General features: G+C 37.5%; 1 protein-coding gene across 3 annotated transcripts in view; it reads right to left on the bottom strand.

Annotated features, from left to right (window-relative positions):
* The window catches only part of LOC131428349 (tenascin-R), a 328,173-nt gene that overhangs the window by 12,290 nt on the left and 290,084 nt on the right, over positions 1–25,799 (bottom strand). For all 3 annotated transcript variants that reach the window (XM_058592249.1, XM_058592250.1, XM_058592251.1), the window contains exons 3-4: positions 10,884–11,861; positions 10,528–10,819 (exon numbers count right to left, since the gene is read on the bottom strand). In XM_058592249.1, the coding sequence (XP_058448232.1) occupies positions 10,528–10,819; positions 10,884–11,861 (1,270 nt within the window). The remainder of the gene's footprint in view (positions 1–10,527; positions 10,820–10,883; positions 11,862–25,799) is intronic.

A 25,799-nucleotide genomic window follows, 5' to 3' on the forward strand; every position in this document is an offset into this window, starting at 1 on the left:
CCATTTTTGTACAAATTGCAGTTTTCGAGATACACCGATACCTCCATTTACAAACTAAACGGAGGTTTGCAAAAAGAGGTAATTCATAAAAATAGTTTACGTTATTTGAAATTTACTTCGCAAAAAAAGTTTTGTGTAATGAATGTGGAAACCCCCATATGACTAATTTCGGAACGGATGTGAAGAGTAAGTTCAAGAAAATGATGTTTGAGATATTTGGGAAATCCAAGATGGCGACTTCCGGTTTCTTGATATTCCTTAAAAACCCTTTCAATATAGGTATTTTCGGAACGTATTTGAAAAATACCTGCCGAAAAGCAAAGTTTAAGGGTTTAAAAATCCAAGTTGGCAATATTAGTTTATTAGTATTTCTTGAAAGTTATTACCGTATTCCTTGAAAACACTATACCGGAAGTCACCACAAAGAATTTTGATACGAGCTCAAACATAGTTTATTGGTATACAATCTCTTCCGAAAATTTTCTTATTTTAAGGGTTTTCAAGGTATATCGATCCAAGGCATATCGATATATCGAATCGATATATTCAAGGCATATCGACAAGGCATATCGAAGGTTTTTATCTTGGAATTCGAAACGACACCAAACATCGTTTTCCGCCATCTGTTCATTAAATCCTTTCCAAAAGTCCCATATCGTAAGGGTTTTCAAGATATAGATAAACCAGAAGTCGCCAGCTTCGTTTTCAGAACCACCTCAAACATCGACATCTACGCATCAATCCCGTTCCGAAAATAGCCATATTCTAAGGGTTTTTAAGGAATATCAAGAAACCGGAAGTCGCCATCTTGGATTTCCCAAATATCTCAAGCATAATTTTCCGGAATCTATTCCTTAAACCCGTTCCAAAAATACCCATTTTGTAGAAGTGAGCCGGAAATCGTTTTCATGTATGCCAAAACCTCTTTTTACGAAGTAGGCTCGTAAAAAAAGTTTACGTTATTTGGAATTTGGTACGTAAAAAGAGTTACGGAAAAAGAGGTAACGTAAAAAAAGTGTTCGTAAAAAGAGGCTTGGATGTATAACAATTTGTAAAAATGTTCATTTAGAAACACGTTCGACCTTTCTAAAAACCAGCTTTTAACAAAACAAATGGTCGATCCAGATTTTTCTGTTAATTTCTGGAATTGCGTTTTTGTGGTATTTTGATTCTAAGATCAGAAAAGTTACATGAGCGTGTTTAAATCGAGCTCAAATCGGTGCTGCACTGTTCTTATAAAAAAGAAAGGACGAAAGTACAAACGTAGCCTCGAGGCAGTAATAGAGGGAAAATCAACTCTAAATGAAATTGTTCCTTAATCGGTTATTGCTTTAGCTATAGAGCTGTGTTAGTATGAAAGACGAATATTAACTCCGCTATCAGTTCAGTATTGATTTCTAACGGTTTATAACAACCACAACTAGCTTTACTATCAAATGAATTTTCCGGTATCTGATTGCACGATTATCATAATGACAGCATGTGACTTCCTTAATTGTAATCCAACTAATAACTCACACAGGTGCCACAGGCTAGCAAACCATTCGAAACGTCGACTATTGAAATCTTCAACGCTACGTGATGAATGAGTATCTGATAGTGAATTAACAACTTCAATGATATGCACGGGAACGGGTTCGCAATCATGATCGGGTTTGTTTCAAACCAGCGATGCTCCATGGAGGACATTTTCCGCAACAGTCGTAATTCATGACAACATGATTCGTTAGAAATCGCGATTAGATTAATAGCCGATATGGAAATCATTGTTTGCGGGAACCTTATTTGAGATGCTTTTGTCGAAAAATTCACAAAACCGCCGACCGGTGTGCCTTCGTTGATTACATAACATGTGCTCTTCAGAAAGGACTTTCATTTAATCCGTCTTAAGATAATTTTGAGCCCGGAATTATTTTGCATCTCAGTTTTGCCCCAGAGCTCGATTGTGTTTGGTCCATGGCATTCACTCGAATAACGACGCGGTAGCCAAAGCCATTACTCATTCAAACCGTCCAAATCTTTTCCCGTCATCGTTTGTCATCGTCGGTCGTCGCTTTCAGGTGGTTGAGAATCACAGGGCGCCCCGTATGATAATCGTTAGGAATCATCACCTTCCACTTTGCCGTTAACAAAAGAGGCCAATTTGGAACTTTCTTTCGCACCTTTGGTGTTTGTGAATCTCTGCTCTGAAAAAGCACCCGTCGGAATTACCGTCGGGCCTCACACAGCGAAGTCCGTTGATATATAGTTCGTTTCAGTTTCAGTGCCACGCAATGAATTGGTGATCATAGAGAAGGTCATTTTACGTGGAATAGTCATTACATCGTGACTGGTTTGGTCTCAAATTGCGGTTGAAGTATTGTAATGACCGTTCGGGTAGATATGTGGTCATTTTTTCAAAGATAAGATCCGTCAATGTATTCATTTGATCAATGAGTAGTTCATGTGTTTTGCCTTTTTTGGTGCATTGTATATCACATCACAATATGTACTTGTATTGCACACCGAAGAGTCATGGTTTGACTTAGCCTGACTTGAATTGATATTCGTAATATGTTGAAAACTATATCATTGAAAAAGGAAACTACTCTGAATTCTAATTTCAAGATAAATTATTTTCACTTCATCCAAATTGTATATCAAATTCTTCAGGAGACTTGTTTCGAGTATGTGAATATCAGACATTATATGAATGTTTTTGTTTGTTTTCGGCTATACAGGGTCCGCCATCTAACTTTTTCTTTTTGAACTAGCGGTTATTTCTACATTGGTAACCTTAATGTCACTTCTGATTCGACAGAAACTTAGTTTTATCCTTCCGCTGAACGAAAATGGTTGTGTATACGCTTGAGGAACGCGTGAAAATAGTGCCAACTGGGCTTGCGATCAGCTTGAAGAAGACGCCGATTTTTTCCAAAAAATCATCTCCTCGGATGAGGCACATTTTGGAGGACGGAAAACCCGCACGTTATCATGGAGAAGCCGATTCATCCTCAGAGAGTGACGGTTTGGTGCGGATTTTGGTCCGGCGGCATCATTGGGCCATTTTTCTTCGAAAATGAGGCAGCAGCCGCCGCCACGGTCTATGGCGAGCGCTACCGCGCCATGATTAGCGATTGGTTCTTCCCGTTACTTGAAGAGGAAGACTTGGACATCATTTGGTTCCAACAAGACGACGCTCCGTGCCACACAGCCAACACTACGATCCATCTTCTTCGCACAGTCTTCGAAGATCGAATTATCAGTCGAAATTCGGATGTCGCCGCCTCGGAGCTGTGATTTGACGCCGTTAGACTATTATCTTTGGGGGGCTGTTAAAGATAAGTGTTATATGGACAAGCCAGAGCCAATTCAAGCCTTGAAGGACAACATTCGTGCAGCCATAGCTGAAATAAAGCTGAATACAATTGAAAATGTACGAAAAAATTGGACCGATCGTATGGCGTACTGCAAGGTCAGCCGAGGCAGCCATTTGAATGAAATTCCACAATTAACTGGAAGGATTGTACTTAAATATGAAAAAATAAATTTTGAAATCGGATGAACCGTTTGTGTTTTATTGCATATTTAAAAAAAGTTACATGGCGGACCCTGTAGATGCTTTAAGGGGTAATTAAAATTTTTAGCTAAACAGTCATTTCTGGAAAACGCAAGAGCTGTCGTTGAGCGGATATTCAAAAAACAAATATCAGTTCATTTAGCTCATTTTTCTGAATGAAAAGACATTCTTTCTACATCGGAGAAAACTGCTTTTGGGTTGGGTCTGATTTCGTGTACAAATACCCAAAACACGACAATCTCTAATGAGCATCGACTCACTCATCACGCTATACCCGTTCCCTATATGAATGTAGAATATATAGCAATATAAAAAATATTCGAGACAACAGGTTTTTTTGTTGTTTTTATTTGAACAAATTCTAAGAGTTTGTTAAAATATAGGGTAAGGGCTCCCTATTTCATCTCATTTGTGAGGACGTTACCTTAAAAACCTGATTTGGCCATCAAAAACACTACGATTTTTTCATATTTCTGCTTAATTCGCCTTGCTCCGCATTGGGAATTGATTCACATTCCTTGGAAATTAAAATAATAATTAAAAAATCAGCTAAAAACATTTCCGATATGTTCACTACTGTGCTCCTAATTTCATCTCAAAGGTTTTGTATTCATCCTATCGTTGGTCCTTTATTCATCCCATAAATTAGCAATGGCGACAGCAATCAAAACCAAAATATTGTACTATTACACTCTCAGGTTCAAAATGTCAGAATTTTCCCTAAAAAGGGCATAATGCGAACTATGACACAATACACGATATTTAAAAAAAACAGTTTGGAATCATTTCAATGTTTAAAATTTTTTGGATCGTTTTTAGTACCTTTCGTTTCAAATTTAAAATTTTACTCCGCAGTTAATTTGGAGAACTTAAAAAAAAAACAAAAAAAGAATTGTTACTATTTAGGCATTAGCCCTTCTAAAAACAAAATGTAAAACCAGAGATGCCATTAATACAGATTTATCTGTATTGTATAGATTTTTGCATTCGCGTTCGTTAAATCAGATTACAGATTTTCTAAATTTAATCCAAATTTGTAAAGGTTCATAAAAAGTGAGAAGTAAAACGTTAGACTTTTCTCTCTGAGTATCTATTAGTATTTGATTACAGTAATTATTTAAAAGTTTATTAATCAACGGACAAATCACATGTTCAAATGGAAATCTTTTGTGCAAATGTTTGATGATGAACACTGATAAACATTTATATTAGAATTTAAAACCAATTTGAATTTGATTTATTTTATTAGTGAAAACAGAGCAGATACATATTTTCTATGAAAGTATCTGGCATCTCTTTGCACAGCCGATAAAACGCACACATTAAACAGTGTTATGGTGACGTATAGCGGAAAGAAACCATTGCTACTAGATTTGCCACAATGGTTATTTGATTAATATTTAACACGCTCTATTTGGTAATATTAGAATCCGAAACAGTTTTATTTATATAAAAATATCAATGATATAATTAAACTAATGTCACGGATACCAAAAAATACTTGTTGATGATAATTTAAAGAAGAAAAACTAATTTTTTTAATTTAACATTATGAGAATACTTGGCAACCTTGCAATACGAAATGAGATGAAAACAAAGCGCAATCAAGTGAATTAAGTGCAAATTTTCATCTCATATTTTTCATTGCTTTTATTGCTTATCAGGTAATTTCAGAAGTCTTTAATCGTTGAATAAACAAGTGAAAAGTGAACATTACTAACTATAAAGTCATCCAACATTGAATAGTGGTGTAATTATGTGACATAATGATCATGTTTTGAGACGAATCGATTAGTAAAAATTCAGAAACATGATGACTTGTAAAACTTCAGACGAAAGTGGTTCCTAAATCAAAAAGTTTTTTAACTATTTTTTTCAACTGGAAAGTGTGGCAAAACCTAGAATAAATGTTTTAAAACGTTCCACAGTTTTGTTCAGGTACGATTAAAGATATGATTAATGTTCAAAGTTATGAGGTGAAAGAATGAGATGGAAATTGGAACTGAGATGAAATAGGGAGCCCTTACCCTATCCGTTGTATTTCGGTCAACTTTTTCTTTGTGCAACTACTTTCTTAAGTAGATATGGGATTAACAAAATTGAGTAGCATCTACTTAATGTATTGTTATGAAGAACTGATTTTTATTTTTGCACGAATAATTACTTGCAGTGTTGGGAAATATCATCGATCAGAAAACTAACTGAAGAAAAAATCACTATTGATTTTTTGCAAACGTGATTCTCATTGAACTAGCGTTCACTAGCGCATATTCTCTTCGGCGATATTTAAGAAAAAAGTTCGCAACGTTGGATACATCTGACATGATTCTCAAGAAGAAGATTTTTGGAAAATGAATTTTTATAGCCGTTATATCTCAACCCATTGCAGAATACATGATGAATAAATTCGTCGATGAACAAAAACTGAACCTTCCTGGAAATGCCAGTGTGCGCAGGGTGGTTGAAGTGAAAAAACAACCATCATCAATAAAAGCAGCAAGTGGTGTGAATAATAAATAAAACACTAATAAAAAACATGCAGCTGATTCAAAAATATTATCCAATTTTGCTTGAATATCATACGCAGAAGCTACAGGATCGCAAGTTCTCGCAACGCCAATTAAAACGTGCCATCCAAACGCTGCGCCTGCTGTGTGTTCGAGACATTCAAAATGTTGCGCTCCTTTTACTTCTATAATTCAAGTTCATGCTAAAGTTTTTTTGGGTGTATTTTAAATTGTACAGTGTAGTATTTAACCAGCATTTCGTCGCTATAATGACGATTTGGAATGTGGGAAAAATATTTGTGTTCATATTGACCATCCTACGTGCATCGAAAATATCGCAGTCATTATTTCTCAGTGGAAACTCAGTTTCGAAATATTATCGGAGACTTTTCTCCTTTTCGCGACATTTCTGTGATTGAAAATTCATCATCAAGTTTCGCTGATATAAAAAATCACTTGTGAATGCTTGTGGATGCTGGTTTCAAGAATGAATATCTTGGAAGTGATTTCTTCAGTCACTCAGTATTTTTCAGGAAATCTCTTGAACTGATTTTTTCACGAGTGAACTTTTTCTGATCATGATTTTTCCAACGCTTATAGCTTATACACCTCATTCATCTGACATTGAACGACGCATTAGCGCAACGTGTGACGTTGAATGTATACACTGTGGATTCCAAATCAGACAGTGATACTGACATTAGTCGATTAAACGATACTGACATTAGTCATTGTTATATAAAAACCTTTTTAATCCACCTAGTGGTGTAATGATTTCTTTTTCATATTACTTATATTTCAAAAAATATCACTAGAAGATTCTGTGAAGAATTTTTTTTCAATGTTGAATGAAAAAAGAAACTTTCTTTGGGTATAAACTAACATAATCTTTCCAATTTTTAACAGTTATTTCAATGTGATAAGAATTTTTCTTTATTTTGCATCGTCGCACTCAATAATTAAACACACTTTACCCGAATGAAATTATACAGCAACCTATGAGACTATAGGAACTTTTATTTGAGCCTGTTTGTGGAAATCGAGCAAATCATCTCTGAGAAAATTGAGTGAGTTTCGTTTTAAACTTTTTGACCACTATTTCCGATAATTCTGGAACCGGAAAATTGGAATCAGTATAGCGGAAGTCTACAAATTGAATCAGTTTTGAGCCAAATCTAGAAGAATTTAAACCTGTTTACCATCGTCGCTTTAAATGACGGTGTAAAATTCAATAGCAACCATACACGCACAGATACATACATTGCTCAGTTCAATGAACTATGTCCAATGATATAGAACACTTAGTCCTCTGGGCCAATTTTCACTAGTCAATTTTTCAAGTGATTGCATAAACTTTTTATATGAGAGAGGTAATAAGTGTATCATGATTTTGTAGTAACACTAACACGTAGGTACAAATTGAATAAAAGATTTAGTAATTTACATTTTTTTATCTGAAAAATATAAATTCAAATGTGGCAACCCTGCACGCTTTATGAAATTGAACGAAGCACGCTGCGAACGGAGCAAAGCCGCACGTACCGACGCGTACCAGTTTTACATCGTCGTTTTAAATGACGGTTTGAATGTTTTGACACTCATCGCCCTATAATTCCGGAACCGGATGTCGGATCTGGATAAAATTACACAGCGTATTTAAAGACAATGAGAGCTCTAATTTGAATCATGATTCGTGAAAATCGGCTTAACCGTTGCTAAAAAATCGAAGTGAGTTCCGTTTTTGGAAATGTTCTTCACTATTACCGGTGCGTTCGGAAGCGAAAACCGTGCATTAGTGGTCCCAAAGTAGTTTTATATATTCACTAACTAATAAGATCAGCCAACTAGATGAATTTAGCAGTAAGTTTTATGAAAATGTACATCGCTTCTGAAAAAAATACTCATGAAATTAAACATTTTCACTAATCGCACTGTAACACCGGAACCGGAAGTCGGATTTGGATCAAAATTTCGGGGACTTTTTGAAGAATTTTAAGATCTTTCATTTTCTTCTTAGTTTGTGAAAATCGATTATGAAATTTCCGAGAAAATTGAGTGCGCATGTTTCAATAAGTTTGCACATATTTCCTTGTAATTCCGGAACCGGATGTCGGCTCCTAGTGAAACTTAGGAACTTTGTATGAGCCTTAAGATCTTTCATTTGAATTTAAGTTTGTGAAAATCGGTTCAGCCTGTGTGTGACTATTTTTTTTCTTTTTTTGTGCATATCACCCTGTAACTCCGGAACCGAAAGTCGGATCCAAATGAAACTAAGGAACTTTGTATGGGACCTTAAGACCTTTCATTTGAATCTAAGTTTGTGAAAATCGGTTTAGCCATCTCGGAGAAAATTGACATAATTTGTCATATATACACATGCATACATACACAATCACACTTTTCGTCGAACTGAGTCGAATGGCATATGAAATTTGGCCCTTCGGGCCTCGGTTTGTACGTTATTAGTTCACTGCGAATAAGTTAGATTGAACAATTTTTTCCCAGTTTCTCGAATTTAAATTGTAATGTAATCAAACTGTATGGATCATTGGTTTAATGGACTAGTAGGAGCGAGTTGCGGAATGATTGTGTGAGCTACTGCCAAATTGAGCATTACATTTATGGTTTGATCATTTATTTTGTTATGTTATGGGTGAGCTTACTTACTCAATTCCTTTGGCGCACTTACTTACTTTGGCGCAATACCTAATTATAACAAAATCGTTTTTAATGTTTTTGACGTTTCGTCTTCGACTCGTCAGTGCATAACAGTTTATGGTGAACTGTTATGTCTCGGATATGTTCCCCAGAGCCCAAAATCAGGCTAGTACTGAGATGATCATACCTAAATGCAAAACTAAAAAGTGTTCTAGGTAGTTTAACAGATTAGCATAAACTGTTATGCACTGACGAGTCGAAAACGAAACATACAAAATTAAAAAAGAAAAAAAAATTTGTTGCCACTCTAGTACTACATTAGGGGTAAATGTCTTTGCGGCTTCTCTTAATTTTATCATACTCATCTTGTGTTTTATTACATCGCGATTAATTAATGCTTGAACAGTACGCTTCATGATTGATTAATTTTATATTAGGCTGAAGAGATCAAGACAAAATGTATGCCGAAAGCAAGCTCATTTCTTTATAGAACTTATACTTGGACAGTGTAAGCACATTGCGAATGGCACTCTCCACCGGACCCACTTTATTCAGCAGCGAACATGCAACTGTGCGTGTTCGCGATTTATCTAATTTATGAAGTGTTGCATAAATTGTCCCAATCAGCGCCACTGCGTGGAGATAGTGTCTAACATAGGCACTAGGTTTGAATGGTTTTGTTGTGTAGATACCGGGTAGGTCTACCGAGTGGTAGGCAAATTATAATCCACAAACCACCACGCGTGTGACCAGCCTGCACAGCATAGTCATAGCTAGACAGTTAAAATAGTCTAGATGTTGTTCTCACACGCCCTTCCCTGCGAGTAAATTGATTATATGGCCAGTAGACGTCTAGAAGTTGTACGACGACGAGCTTGTGTGAAGTTTGATTCAGGTACTACATGCTGTTGTGACGGCGGCAAACGAGCGGAGGAGGCAGACGCGGTCAATGATGTAACCCATTAGGCATCACGTCGTCGACCGTGTTTGCCGCCTGTTACCCCAAGTCGGCGTCCCACCCGAAGACGGAGCCGTATGCCGATCGTGCCAACGGTTTCATGTTTTCCGTGCTCGTGAAACTAATTGGATTGGTTTCGGGAGGTCTTGCTTTATTAATTGTTTATTTTGGGATCTTAAATCGGATGAAAGTAGGCTCGTAAATTTTGCTACTTTGCGATAGCGAGTTGCCTTGAGTTTTGTTTCTGCTACCAACAAGCAACGCAACCGCTTTGCCGAATGGATTTCATTTGGTTACTTTGCTTGCATTACGATTTAAAAGGATTCAAAGAAATAATGGCGAAAGGTGACAAACAATGCAATAAACTAATAAGTATGCTGTACGTTCAACATTACCAATTATTTTGATGTGTTTGTTCAATAAAATGGTTGTACATAACTGATACAATCTTCAAACAATCATAATAAGGGAAAAAGATTCTATGCTGGAAGCGACGAACCGTATACAAAATTATGTCATGAAGACATCAATGCCAGACAGAGTTGACGGTGTTTAATCAGACACCTCGAGCGAGACGATACTCGTGATCTGATTGCACCTCATTAGTCAGAGGGTGAAGGGAACGAAATTCGAAAAACGGGTTGTGTCGTGAGTTTATAAATAATGGTCCCAAATTAAGTTAACCTAACTACTGTGAAGCCATTGAGCGATGGCTTCGGTTAACGACAGTTAGGTCCAAGTACAGTTGCTACGCCTGAGTGAATAGTCCACGTGTTTGGTCTCTGGTGGTGAATTTTGGTTTAGTAATATAGTTAGAATTTGGTGTAGCCGATTGTGATACATACTTTAATGTCTTTGAAGAGTAGATTTTCACTGGCAAAGGTGCTGTTCAGCACGGATGGCTTGTTCTTCACACTGGGGAAGATTATACCACCTTTGCGGGAGACATTTTTACCTCCGGACTGGGCTGTCTGAGTGGCCGGTCCAGTCGATGCCGATGTGCTGGTATTGTAGTTAATGTTGCTAGCGGTTGTGCTACTAGTGCTACTACTGGAACTAGCCGTTGACGGTGGAGATGAAGCCGTGGGATACGTTGTTGTTGGTAGCGTTTCTGTAAAGTCTTCAACGATTGAGTACCTGTAAAATAATCATAAAACTTTATTTCATCTGCTGTAAGGCTGCAGCTGCAGCCGACTGATACCTGTTTGGATCGTATTCCACCAGTCGGTCAATCGTCGGATCCATCAGCAGTTCAGCCGGGACGGGCCTTTGAGCAAGCACTGCCACATCATCCTCCTGTTTTTTAAGACGTTTTTCCACCATATCCAGATTATTTATAATCAGATTGGTTTTCGCTTTCAAATCATGATGGATTTCACCAATTGCACGCTCCTGCCGTTGGTTTTGGGTTAGTAAGGCATCCGATTTGGGTACCAGGTCGTCAACAGAGCTCTTGGTGCCCACGACCACATCCCACACTTCATCCATCTTCTCCGATACGGACATTATCGGTCGGATCTGTTTGACCAGTATATCGATTTTACTGGCCTTAACAAATGGCGGCAGAGTCGATGTGGTGTTATAGCTGAAGTTTATATTATGGTCGACAACGGCATCGTGAACCTCATTCAGCAGGTTCAATGTTTTACCGAGATTCTCCGAAACCACGTTTATGTGGAACTGAAGCTTTTTATCGATACCCTCAGAAATGGATCGCAGTTGTCCCAGTTCTTTGGTGATGTGTCCCATAACCTCCGAATGCATGGCTTTGGTGATTTCTGCCACGTTCATACTAACGGTTTTCCGTTCACTTGCCTCCGCATTTATATCATCCACGGGCAGAAAGTTGCTGTCTATCTGATTCTTCAGCCCGTTCAGTTTATTATCGATGTCGCTTACCTTCTGGTCCAGTGAAAACAATCGGCTGTCCAGGCTGTTGGTCGACTTGGCCGTTCTGACGTTGTTCGGTCTGTCACCGTCATTGGACAGCTTACTGTCTAACGTGCGTAGCTTTGTAATAACCGAATCGGTTTTGTGAATGTTGTCCGCCATTTTGCTGTCCAGTGATTCAACCCGCCGCATCAGATGTTCTACTGCTTTATCCAGGTTGTCTATCCGTTGGAGTTTACCCTCCAGTGTAGATACCACAACTTCGAACACATTCAGCAGCTGCTGTTCTCTGTGAATGAAAGACGAGAAAAGAATTGATTAGTTTCATTGTCGGTAGCCCTGTAATTAAGAAGTACTGTTCCGAAGCTCTCAAGTAAGATTCGTTTATCATGAAACGTTTTAATTAAAGGTGGTACGATGCGTTAACTTATGTCGGGGCTTGCACGCGCTTGTGAGTGTGAAAACAGATGATTTATTTTCCACTGGTGCAGCAAACCAAAACCATATCAGGTGAGCAGCTTCCGTGGCCGAATCCATGTAACAACACTTTCATTTCCACTTTTCACCTTATTATGCAGAATTAATCGTTTTCTCTGATATGGTTTATCATGCAACAACAGCTTCGGTGCAACCCTTAGCGGGTCCTTTTATGATGCGGCAGAACGGACTAGGGTGGCGCTTGCTGCATGTGTGTCTCTGAGAGAAAGCTACATGTAACAATTTACTTGTTGGAAACAAATTTGTTTCCGTTAAGAATTTGAAATTGGCCCATATATCTTGCGGGATAATGTGTTGTACTATGTACTGGAATGGCGTCTATAAACCAACTAAATCCTAGTCGTAAAAATGAGAAATGAACCTCACAATAAAAATCGTATCATATTCCTTTCACTTCGTAATTCGACGGCCAGCGCAGCAACAGCGAGAGCATGAAAATTTCGTTTAGTGCTTTAATTGGAAGAGACGCCGGTGCTATCATGCTGTGCAGAGTATTTTAATTAATTGCCTAATTAATTATTGAACCCAGATTGGTTGCCGGTGATTGCTTTCCTAATATTTAGCTGGGGAACATAACTCAGGTTTTGTCTCCTCTCCCATAAAGCTGTCAACTCCGTGTGTGGCAGTTGATGGCATCTTTAGTCAAGTGGGTTGACATGTGAATGATTCGCATATACTGTTCCGTATAGCTGTACGACAATGATTAATTTCTGAACGATTACGTCTGAAGAATTTCTTTTAAGTGATGACGGTTACGACGATGATGTCCCATCGACTGTCGAAAGCTTGGTCCAAGTTGAATTATTAAGTGGTGTTCAATGCATCACATAGCTTCCAGTAGGCAGAATCACAAGCGCGGTTTCCATCACAGTATTTTCTTTTGATCATTAAATCAAAAGCTATACATCAAGATTAATCACCCCGTTATGAAGCCGATTTGGGAAAACTGATAATTGGTTATGCATAAACACCAGCAGATTTTAGGTATGATCCTCATATATAAGTCAACCCGTTTTACATGAAGACACACAATGCCTACGAAGAGGAATTCATTCGCATGCCCCTTCGAATTATGCTGAGAGTTAGAATGCGCTTCGCTATCCCTGATCGATGTATTGGCTTGAAGCGAAATATGAATAGTTGTGCATTCGATACGATGTTTTCCGCCACTATAACAGCAGTATTGCACACTAGTTTAACAAATCTTCTTCTAATATTGCTTCCCAAAAGCCAAAATTTTGCATTCGGTTTTATAACAATTTGTTTATTGGATGTGGAGTCATCCACAAAATAACTAAGGTCTCTTTTTACACGGTTTTTTTCGCACGGTTTTTTATACACGGCTTTTTTTACACGGGTTCCGGAATTAACTCGGTTTTTATTTACACGGTTTTCGCAATTAACACGGTTTCTGATGAGAGTTTAAAAAGCACTGTCATTTGTTTTTTAAGAAAAAAAATCAAAAAGGGAGCAGGTTGTCTGTAAGAAAACGATTATGAGAGCTAATTTAAAGTTTGAAAGTGAACTAAAATCATTCATTGAACAATTCACGGGAGTATTGACTGTCGTTCCATAAAATGATTAATCAGTCTTCGGATCTTGAATCCCTGTCGAAAATGACTTCCGCTCAGTTGTGGTGTATGATGTCAGCATCGCCATTGATATCATCGAGAATTTCGTAGCTTTGAAGAACTAGTTGGATTTACTAATCTATTTAACTCTTCATCATATCGGATCAGGGTCATTTCGCCGAAAGCCATTTCGCCGAAAGCCGTTTCGCCGAAAGTCATTTCGCCGAAAGGGTTATTTCGCCGAATGTCATTTCGCCGAATGGGTCACTGCCGAATGCCATTTCGCCGAATCCTGAAATCGTCTTGAAATCGTAATTAGAATTAATTTAAATTAAAGACAAACGAAAGATGATAGCGTTAACGCCCGTTTTGTTGACCTACCATTGTACTTCTTGAATAATGATTGATTGTTGTACTCTTGAATAAAGATTGATTCATGAACCTCAGAAAGTAGTTCCCAAGAAAACTTGTTGACTATTAGCTAGTAAGCACCAAAGCAATTGCATAGGTGTATCCACCAGGCAAATGAAGGTGGTATTTTCCGTTTATTAAGTGAAAATGAAAAAATATCTAATGCGGCTACGCCACATCGTTTTGGTTCATGTGCTGTCCGACCTCGCTACCGCTCGTTCGGACCTAACTAAAGCAAAGAAACCTAGCTTTGAGTAGACCGGGCAAACGAGGTGGTTACAGGTTTGTATGCAAGAGGCCGCCGCTTCCGACGGCGGGTCGGCGGCCGACTCAGCTGGCGTCGGCATCTTGGCTTCGGTTATGTGGCTGCGCCACATCAGTTATACAGGAGACATAACATGCAGGAGATATGACCCTTACGGCGAAATTACCCTTTCGGCAAAATGAACCTTTCGGCGAAATGACCCTTTCGGCGAAATGACCCTTTCGGCGAAATGACCCTTTCGGCGAAATGAACCTTTCGGCGAAATGACCCTTTCGGCGAAATGACCCTTTCGGCGAAATGACCCTTTCGGCGAAATGACCCTTTCGGCGAAATGACCCTTTCGGCGAAATGACCCTTTCGGCGAAACGATTTTCGGCGAAATGACTTTCGGCGAAATGGCATTCGGCGAAACGACTTTCGGCGAAATGGCTTTCGGCGATATGACCCGCTCCCCATCATATCGAGCAGTACAGTATTTTATACTCATTTGAATGATATAGCTCTAGCAGTATTGTACGCCGATGAAACGATTTGCTCAGTATGACACATAGTGATACCTTCTCTAATTTGATCCATATTCATCTCTATGAATTCTTCCCCTTTGATTCTGTCGCTGCGTGCATAGATCTTCATCCAATACCCATGTCTTCCCACTCAGTTTAGTTGAAAATGACTGTTAAGATCGTTAGTGTTCACTACACATCGCACCTTCGGAATTGAAAATAACCTATTCTCAAGCTTTTTTTGTAGTGAAAGTGTTTATGGGTGGTATTACTAGCACTTCTTATACAAAAGTCATGAGCCATTTAGATTAATTTGCTAATCGTACAACGCGTTTCCTAAGGTTGATGTCAGAGTGAGCGCGGAACGCGGACCGAAGCGAAGCGATGTACTGTTTTCGCATCGCATTCACTTTGACAGGTTTGCTTTGATCAAATGTAACTAGCTCACCCGCGCGTCCAGACGCTTTGCGTAACGCTTTCACTCAGACAGCAACCTAAGTGTTCTAATTCTAATTTGTCATCCAATGTGTTTTATCTGGGATGACTAGATCTTTCTCGTAGCTTCAGGCTGGTTTTTAGATTTCCGTTTTTATTGTGAAATAACAGTTACATTTTCACATTTATGTTCACCTTATATAAATTTGGGGGTTAAAGAATAAACTTTTTCCCCGTTCAAATTATCAAAAGTTACATTTTATCCAAAACAAAACAAACAAATAATCAAATCTACGGTATTTGGAATTATTACGTCGAATTTCCCATGCGATTTTTTTCGCGCGGTTTCCGCAATTAACACGGTTTTGTTTTACACGGATTTTTTTTTAACACGGTACGTGTAAAAAGAGACCTTAATGTATTTTACTGACTGTCGTTTTAAATGACAGTTTGAAATTCAATCATTCACTTTACCCTTCAATTTCGGAACAGCAAGTCGGATTCAAAAGAAAAACTGTATGAACCCATAAAATTATACCTTTGAATCTTAATCTCAATCGACAATCGAATAATCATTCCATGAGATGCCATGAGATTGGTCATGATTTACGGTACTTCCAAAATTGATATTCAGGGCCAGCATAACCCAAAACGGTTCGTATGTCCAAGAAGTAGTATGACCTACAAACTGACATTTGCTAATCTCGAAGAACTAATTGGAATGGTATTTGACGATCGATTCGAAAGTTGATTTTCTCAGTGATTGCATAACCTTTATATAAAAGAAAGGCAAAAAGGTTTCATTTTATTACACAAACTACAAAAATAAACAACGAAGACAATAGCTGACAAAAAGTCCTTTCATTTGCAACTAGTCCTACCAAAATCGGCCCAGCCATCTATGAGATCTACGCCTCTTTCTTATTTACACACAGACATTGGCTCTCATTTGCCCCTTCGGGTATCGTATTCTACACCTATTCTTTATATATATAAAAAAGGTAAAAAGGTAAAAATTTAAAGTTGGGGCCTCCGATAAAAAATGCTTCATATTTCGACCCCAATCCATTTTAAAAAGTTCATGTGCTCTACGTGTTTTCTTGTAATAATATGGTCTACGACTTCTCCGAAGAAATGAGTTCTCTATCACGCAAATTGTACCTTTAGTCTGACTTCTAGGTGGATTAATGATAACTTTTTTTTATCAAGAGAAGGGGAAAATTCCTATCGAAAATTCTTCTGGAGGCATTTGAACTCCAAAATCAACCTCAGAAGCACAAACAGAAAACGCGTTTTGGAGTAATTGGGACCACTGTACACTGGAATAGGAGGAAAAAGTCGCATACCCAAAAATAGCGATATCTCCGTTGAAAATGAATGAATTTTAACAATCTAAAGCCTGTTGGATAGCTTTTATCGCGCAGAATCTTAGACTCGTCAAAACCGATCAATAGCGTTCAGGGCGACGGGGAGACCTTTCATTTGCGCGCGAGATCTTTACCTTTTTGTTGACAACACACATACAGGCACATACACGTACCCTTCGGCAAATTACCATTAATGGTTAAAACCGGTGAAATAAAATAACAACATAAAAATAACACACCCACACGGACATTTGCTAATTTCGTCGAGCTGAATCGATTGCTATATGACACTTGGCCCTCTGGGCCTCGGAAAAGTTTTCTAAAGTTTGAGCGAATTCTATACTTATTTTTATATTTATAAAAAAGGTAAAAAACAAATTGCAGAAAATCTATAAATTTTCAGATGAGAAAAGAACTCTGCTCATATATAGCGCGATACAAACGGCTATAATTTGAAATCTAGAGCTCCGATCTGGATGAAATTTTAAACAGATGTATAATGTAAATTACAAAAGAATCTGTTAATAAAAAATTCACAATGAATGTAACGAGGTATACTGAAATGCCAGATTGCGGAATTTTGAAATACATTTTATTTACAGTTATAAAAAAAAGTCAAGTGAAAAGGCGATTGATTCTGTTTAGTTCCTTTGATTATGAATTATGGTCCCGGGTTAGCAGCTCAATGCATAGGGCGCTGGTCTTACAGACCCTTTGTCGTATGTTTGAGCCCCGACCTGGAAGGATTCGTAGTGTCAGCAGAATTGTAGCACCAGCCATGCAATGGTTCTGAACACTCGGGATCAGCTGCGAAGTCTGTTGAAACAGAAGGTCACATTCCACTACAGGAATATAATACCAAGTCTTTGTTTTCCTTCGATTATAGTAACGTGATGGCATTTCAGCTGCTCGATGACACTTCTTCCTAACGATATCGTCATCAATGACGACACTATTTTACTTATTATGAAAGTGTTTTTTTTTTATTTCTGCCTTTCTCACATAACACATGGATCAATAAGTCCCGAGACTAAAGCAGAGATGGCGCTCGTATTAAACCAGTAACCACGTCTTTCTAGAGTACTAACCTTTGCTTGAAACGGGTCAAAATTTTAAGTCGATCCGACCAGAAACAGCTGAGTTATCGAGGTTGGTGTAAAGTAGTTTGTTTAAAAAATTGAAAAAACCGATATTTCGTGTACTGATAAAACATTGTTTTTAATGGGTAAAAACACCGTGCAAGCGAAACAATGGATTGAAAAATGTTATCCGGACTCTTGTTCATCAAAAGCAACGATTTGTCGGTGGTTCGCCGAGTTTGAACGTGGTCGTAACGACACAAATGACGCGAAACGCTCGGGTAGACCTGTGGAAGCCGTTACACCGGAAAATGTGAGTGAACTGACAAAAATTATAATGAAGGATCGTAAAGTGAAGCTCCGTGAGATTGCTGAGATGACACAGATATCATATGGAAGTATATTTACTATCCTTCATGAAAAATTGAGCATGAAAAAGGTTTTTTCCAAGTGGGTGCCGCGATTGCTTTCGAGTCGATGATTCAGAAAGCAGTTTATCAAAAAAAAAAAAAACGTTGGAACCATTGAGTCACTCTAAAAAAATGTTGATGAATAAAAAAAAATTTTGCAAAAAAAATGTTGTTTCCATTGTTAGTCTCGGGACTTATTGATCCATGTGTTAGAAAGGCTATGCAATCACTGTGAAAACTAACTTTCGAACCAAGGCCGGAGGGCCGTGTGACATATACCATTCGACTCAGCTCGTCGATGTCTGTGTGTGTATGTATATCTACGTACAAAAAGTATGCATCAAAGGAATAAATTTTCTCGGAGATGTCTGAACCGATTTCCACAAACTAAAATTAATATTAAAGGCAATACTATCATTTAGAATGCTTTTAAATGTTATCCGGATCCGACTTCCGGTTTCAGAGTTACAATGTGATATGAGCGAAAATTGCAAAAATAAGTCTTCCATTTCTTGTAAATGGTTGAACCTAACTTAGATTCAAATGAAAGGTCTCACATACTCGAACAACAATACTATTTTTTTTTGAATACTATTTCCGGCATCGAAATTACATGGTGAAAAATAGAAGGATGTTTATTTCAAGAATGTTTCTCTACATAACAACGTAAAAACGAAAAAATCCTCAAAACTAGCCATATAAAATTTATGTTGTGTACGTCTTGTTAGTTATTGGCCGGTTCCGGAACTACCGGAAATAGAAGTCGGAAACGGAAAAAAGAGAGAAAATTTCTTCTAAGTATGTCTCGAAACTGTTCCTATTTGAAAGTTATGTCAGTTGCTGGCCAAACAACCCCAGTTCCCGATTCCGGAAGCACCTTTAAAATGGAGCTCATTTCATTATTACAGTGATGACAGAGTGGAATTTCAAATTCTTAGACTCAAATGAAAGGTCTTATGGACGTGAGAACTGCTGTTGGAATTCATCTGGATCCTATTTCCGGTTTCGGAACAGTGTTTAATATTTCAAACAATCATTTAGAGCGACGATGAAGAAATTGGGAGAAACTCTTCTAAATTTAGTCATTCAAACCCATTTTAATTTGTAGGATATGACAGTTTATGCCCAAACAAATTTTCTTGTTTTGTTATTCAAGATTCAATGGAAAGGTTTTGCAAAATTCTCTCTTAATATTTATAAGAGTATAAGTAAAACATATCGAACAACCCCGTAGGTATCGTCATAGTGTATTTTTATAAGTCATAAAAATGCTGGTATTTGGTTATATGCATGTTTCGATGAAATAACTGTTCATAGAATGGCACTGATGTTTGGTCAAACAATTCATAGGTGTTACGAACAAGCCGCCCCAGTTCACCAGACAAGCCAGTTTGATGTTGGCGTGGCATCTGGAAGTGATCAGTTCCAATCCAATCTGTTCAATAATCTGTACGCCATGCTGCGTGTTTTTTTTGCAACTACTCTTCACAGTCTCCTTTCATTTCACTTTAGGCAGTGCCATGCTCGGCGGGAAGCTACTTTGTTGCACATGCAATAACTACAATCAGAGTCCACAGGACAAGAGGCTGAGCTTCCATTTTTGGGCAGCGCTCTTGTTGGCAGTCGTTAATTTCGACTTCGAAACACTGGGCAATCTATGATACAAAATAAATCAAATTGCCATTTGGTTTATCCATTAATTTTTGCCGATAGTAAGCCTTTGAACAAAACTGGACGATAGCTAATGGAAACGTGACGTTTTCGATTATTGAATTTTACTTCAAAATCATTTGCTATTTGCTGCGATCAACATTCGCCTGATGGGAACGCTGCAACCTAAGGACTGTATTCGAAAACAATGCAACACTTACTTTTAGACTTTTTATTGCAAATTTATAAAATTTTGGATGAAACAAGTTCTTGTGTAATGTTAAGATGTGCCAAATTTCGTCGGACAATTGGTTGCCGAGATGGCTTCCAAGCAAGAAGTGCTTCGACAAAAATTGTGGATGCGGTTGAGGAAAATCCAGACCAGTCTCACAGGTGGATTCGGCCGAGTTTCATTTGGTAAAATCATTATAGGAGACCCAGACGAGCAAGAGGCGATCTGGCCGCGAAAGAAAAGCGTAGAAATACGACCTTGTGAATGCAAGGAAGATACAGTATTACTTCATGCGCTATTCGAACCTTCCGATTCGGGACGCGGCTAAGAGGTTCGATTCGTCCGTCTGGTCGTTCAACAGACAATTAAGCGGACCGTCTTCATCTCTTCAAGGTAAGGCCTAACTTAACCGAACCGATAAATAGAATACGGTGACTAAGTTTAGTGCCAGGAAGCTGTAATGCGAGTGATTGGTGCAATCGAAATGCATTGTAATGGACGACGAGACGTACATGGAGATCCCCGGCCTGGAGTAAAAAAAGATGGCGCTAGTGTTGTACAGAATTGGGTGGTAAGCGTTAGGTTCAAGGTGCGAGAATTTATCCTAGTAGAGGAGGTTGAATGAATCAAATTTTCAGGAATAGAACAAATACGTGTTTATTTATTCCCTCAGAGTTTGAAAAACATATGACTTAAAATGAATTTTTGGTTCTGTCTGATATTTACAATCTTTATTTGTGAGTATAGATTGAATTCGAGATTTGTGGGCTCGATATTCCTCCAGAAGAAGCATTGACCAAATGTCATTTGAATTAAATCTGTGAGATTCTTTAAAAATTTAAATAATTTTTGTATAATGTTAGACAGTCAGGTTCATGCAAATACATTTGAACTACTCAAAAACAAACGTTTTCCGAGCACACACATCATTGTATAAATCGAGCAAAATAAATTTGACATTTCTCTCCAACTTCAGGAAATGCCTAATAAAATATCCATTCACGTCGATATTTGGCACACTTAAGATCATTAAGTGTCGAACCCGTCCAACGGATCAGTTCGTGCGGTGCATTCAGAATGTCCTCCGTGGAGTAGATGTCGTTACCCCAGGTTAGCCTACTAAGGAGAAACAACTCCAAAACCAGAATCAAATTTAAATGCGATCAACAGCCGTCGTCGAGAAATAGCTGTTTTTTATGAATAATTCATTGAACGTCTGGTTGGCGAGATTGACTCTACTTTACCGGTGGGCATATGAATGAACGCTGATATGTGTGCGGTCTCACCAAGAATCGTGAGATGGGTGAGTGGGGAATTGCGGAACGAGGCCGGTGAAGAGAAGCAGAAGTTTCACTTATATTATGTGTGTAAAGTGCGGCGGGTTCTGCGTTTCATGGCGAGCAAAAAATAAAATATAAAACAAAAAGTGCAATCGTGAAGGAGTTCGCGAAAATGGATCGATCCGTATACTCCATACTCCAGTTACTTTGTAGCATTTTAATGCAGTACCATGTTTATAACTTGTTTCGATTCAGTACTGGCATGAGGTCGAACGTGTGGAGCATGCTGTTGCATAATTGAGGCTTCGTCAAATCACGAAGTCGGTAGTGGCTAAGGGATTTAGTTGACAGAGGTAGACTTTGGTTTTTTGGGGAATCAATACAGAATGGAATTATTATGTATCGATTATTGATGGAAACAGAAATGTGGATACTTAACCAAATAACGTTCTTCTGACTTGCTTTATATGTGAACACTTTGGTTCCCCAAAAATGAAATCTTACTAAAATTACTAAATTTCAATGTATTCGCAAAGAGACGTTTCATTTCTAACCCTTTCATAAAGAAGCTGCTATAATGATATTACACGGAACCGTAAAACGACTTCAGAATTCCGTTCAGTAACTTAATTTTAAGAAAAGTTATTCTAAGTAGTTTAAGGTACTTGCAAAAATGTTTTTAAAATGAGTTATATCTACTCACTGTAAGTTGTATTTACTCAGCGGTTGAGTTGTATTGACTCAATTACAGGTTGAATGCACTTAAGTTAATTGAACGAAACCCTCGCTGTTACGTGGTTTTGCTCCTTCTGCTTTGACAACAATGAAAGAGACCGAAGGAAAGAAAAGATTCGAAATAACTCAAAAATAAGTAAAAAGAAGCCAAACAGTAGATAGTTTTTATTTTCCGTGTAAAGTTTGATAAATTTTTACTATGAAATATTAAGTTTTTAGTAAAACAAGTTCCGTTAACCGTAACCTAATAATGGAGTTTTGTAGTAGCGCTGGGGTAAAAATTTATTCCCATTCTAGCGTTTTAAGGTTAAAATTGCTATTTTTCTATGAACAAATGAGCTCAAACATATTGGATTCAAACGGTACCACCAGAAAAATTGGTAAAACAAGAGAATATATGGGGCATTCCACGCAAAATCAGCCACCCAAAATTTTTTTTTCATCTATTTTTTTCGAGATTTTTTTGAAGTTTCGCGTCTACAAAAAAGAGCCTTTTTTCAACAGCCTATACTGCCAAATCTAATAGAGATATAAAAATTCGTCCAAGACATGAAATGTGCGTCTTTTCCTTAGCTTTCAAATAAGCGATTCCATAAAACAACCTTTAAAGGTAGTTTCATGAAAAATGTTAAAAATGTAAAAAAATTCTAACTTGGGCCTAATGTTTTTTCTTTTTTAATTGAAAAAGAAGCCTTAGGGGCCTAATTCAATCTTGGCAAAGTTTCAGAGTGGAAAGATCAATACTTTCGGAGCAGTGAATTTTTTAATCACGACCCGCACGCGCGGAGCGTACTGCAGCGCAACTCGCTTGGATACGGGCTTAACTTGTCGACACATGTCGCGCCACTGCACTGATCGAATTCTAACTTTGACAGTTTATTGTTAGCAACGTTTCAGTTAAGATCGCGGTGTAAAAATTAATTCAAAAATCAAAATCGTAACTTTAAGACTCATGTTAGCAAAAATCAAAAACATTCGTTTCGTCGGGTTCCTTCTTCCCTTTTTGAGAAATTCGATTTTTTGCAAATTTTAATTTTTTATCTTTTTTAGCGAATGCCGCTTCGTTTTTCGTTCGAAGCGTTGTAGTCACTGCACGTCTGACCAATTTATGTCAAAACATGACAGTTCAGGAAAAATAACAATCGATTAATTGTACCAAACTTTAACCGATCAAATTGCATTCGCGGGCTTTTTCAAAGAAGCATCAAGCTACATAAATGGAGAGGTCTACTGTTTTATTTTCATTACACAATAAAAAAGGTAAAATTGACAAATTCTTGATCGTAGCTCCCTTTGCCGATCATAATAATTCGTCCAAGTCAGAGTTGGACTTGCAGCTGACTTATGGGACTAGATTATTGTTTTCTGAATCATAAACCTAGACGTTGAACCTTTACAGAATTCAGAAAACAATATTCGTACATTCAATCCATAGGATTGACATTTTGGTGTGCATTCAGAAATCTGTTTCGAATAGATTCTGTCAAATGCTTCGAGTAGTCACACTTTTGTTCCGTTTGGGGCAGCACCTCCAATTAGCGCCATTAGTGCCACTCTGTCAAAGTTTGATTTTGTCCTTTTTCGTAGGAAATTTAGTGTCGCACATCGTTGCAGAAAGTGCACTACGTAGAAAAAAACTAATTAAATGAAATCTTGAAGATTAGTTACCTAATTCGTAGAGAGTAATTTTCAACACTGATTGGTACACCATTGGTTCACCATTTTTGACTGAATATTTAATTCACATTCTACTAATGTAAACAAATGTAAAACATGATTCAAGGAATTATGCTTAAAAAAACAAGGCTTCGCCTAGAAACAATTCTGGTATGCAACATCGTCGTTTCACATCTCACGGCTTCAAAACGTACGACGCCCAATTTCTAACCTGTTCGATTAACTACAAAAGAATTTTTGCCACTCTCTATAATGCTGCAAGCTATTTTTGCGAGTCGCTTAAACAGGTTCGACCATCCTTAACAATTCTTATTTTCAACGAAAAAATATATCAAGTTTAAAAGTTTTGGTCTCTTTACAATACGTCTCAGGTCCTAGAAAGTAAACTTTTTGGCCAAACATGCCGTGTCGGATCCGGATCAGTGTTGGGTAAATCATGTTCAGGAAAAGTTCATTTCATTATCACTCGTGAAAAAATCAGTTCAAGAGATTTTCTAAAAAAAACACTTCCAAAATTTTCATTCATGAAGCAAGCGTCCACAAAACTCTGAGTCTCTAAGCTCATAAGTGATTTTTTTTGTGTCAAAGAAACTTGATAACGAACTTTCACCCTTGTAAATAACGCTAATGAGATAATGGAAAGAGATAAGAGTCTCCGATAATATTCCCAAATATAAATTAAAATTTGTTAAAATTGGCATGTTTCACAATTTTCAGGTGGTTGATTACACTGCACTATTTACATTAAACCCAATAAAACGCTATATAGCATGAATTTGATTCATAAAAGTGACATGAGCGCAGCATTTTGTATGTCTCGGACACACAGCAGGCGAAGCGTTTGGATTGGCGTAGCGATAACCTGCGCTCCTGTTACTTCTGCGTATGATATTGGGTAATATGTTTTAATCGGTTGCGTATCATGCTTTGTAATTGTTTGTTTTTATTATTTTTTTAAATTATCATTACAACTATTAACATATTATTCACAGCACGGTATTGCTAAATAAATTTCGAATACATCGCCACTAATCAATAGAGAGCATCAAATTGCTAGAGGTAAAAATTTCACTTTTTTTCATTTCAACCACTGAACATTTTCAGGAAGGTTCAGTTTTTGTTCATCGATGAATGAATTCTGCAAAGGGTTGAGAAATCAGGGCTATGAAAATTAATTTTCCAACATCTTCTGTACGAGAATCATGTCAGATAGATATGAATATAAAGATTAAATATCACCGAGGAGAATGTACGCTAGTGAGCCTTTCACAACAAATTTTATACCATGTAAGATCAGTTTCATTAAGAACCGCATTTGCAAAAAATCAGTAGTAAACTTTTCTTCAGTGAGTTTTCTGATCGATGATTTTTTTCTGTCTGAAAATCACTTGCGATTCAGTTGCGATTTTCAAAATTTGAATTTTTTCCCAACACTGAACCGAATAAAATTTCAGCAATCGAAGGGATTAAACGATCACTTACTTGAATCTAAGTTTGTTGAAATCGGATCAGACCTTTTCGAGAAAAGTGAGTGCAGAATGACGTTCGTGTTTTGATTATGCGGTTAATTAAACTAGCTCCATTGTTTGTTGTGCTTGGTCATACCATTTCCAGTTTTAGTAAATCTCTGGTAGGGTACAAAGGATAGCTAGCTACTTGTCAATTTTGTCAGTAAGTTTCTCACTGTGACACTCCTTACCAAAAACACACAAAAATCGACTTCAAGTAGTACCATAGACGATAGAAACCGATCACTCAACGATGCTTTTGTCAACATCGACAAAAAAAAATAGACGAAGATGCCAGCAGCGAACCAAATGTCTCCTATTCTTTTTATTCCTTACCGGTTAATAATGAAAACATATCTCTTTTGAGAAAAAGAGGACCAATAAGTGAAGCCGTTTTTGTTGTTCTTTTAAATGCAGTCTAATGTAATGCTTTGAGTGAGTTGTGTTCAAAAATTATCCCGGCAATTTTTATTTTAGTTCAATTATTGTTCATTGACATTACCGATGAATTGCATGTTTCGTAAAATTCACAGTTTTCTGTATTGGTACAGCTAAAGTATTTAAACTCAGAGCGAATATGTTTTCACCAAATAGTAATAATTCATT

The sequence above is a fragment of the Malaya genurostris genome, chromosome 2, assembly GCF_030247185.1.
Source record: "Malaya genurostris strain Urasoe2022 chromosome 2, Malgen_1.1, whole genome shotgun sequence".
Classification (NCBI taxonomy): Eukaryota; Metazoa; Arthropoda; class Insecta; order Diptera; family Culicidae; genus Malaya; species Malaya genurostris.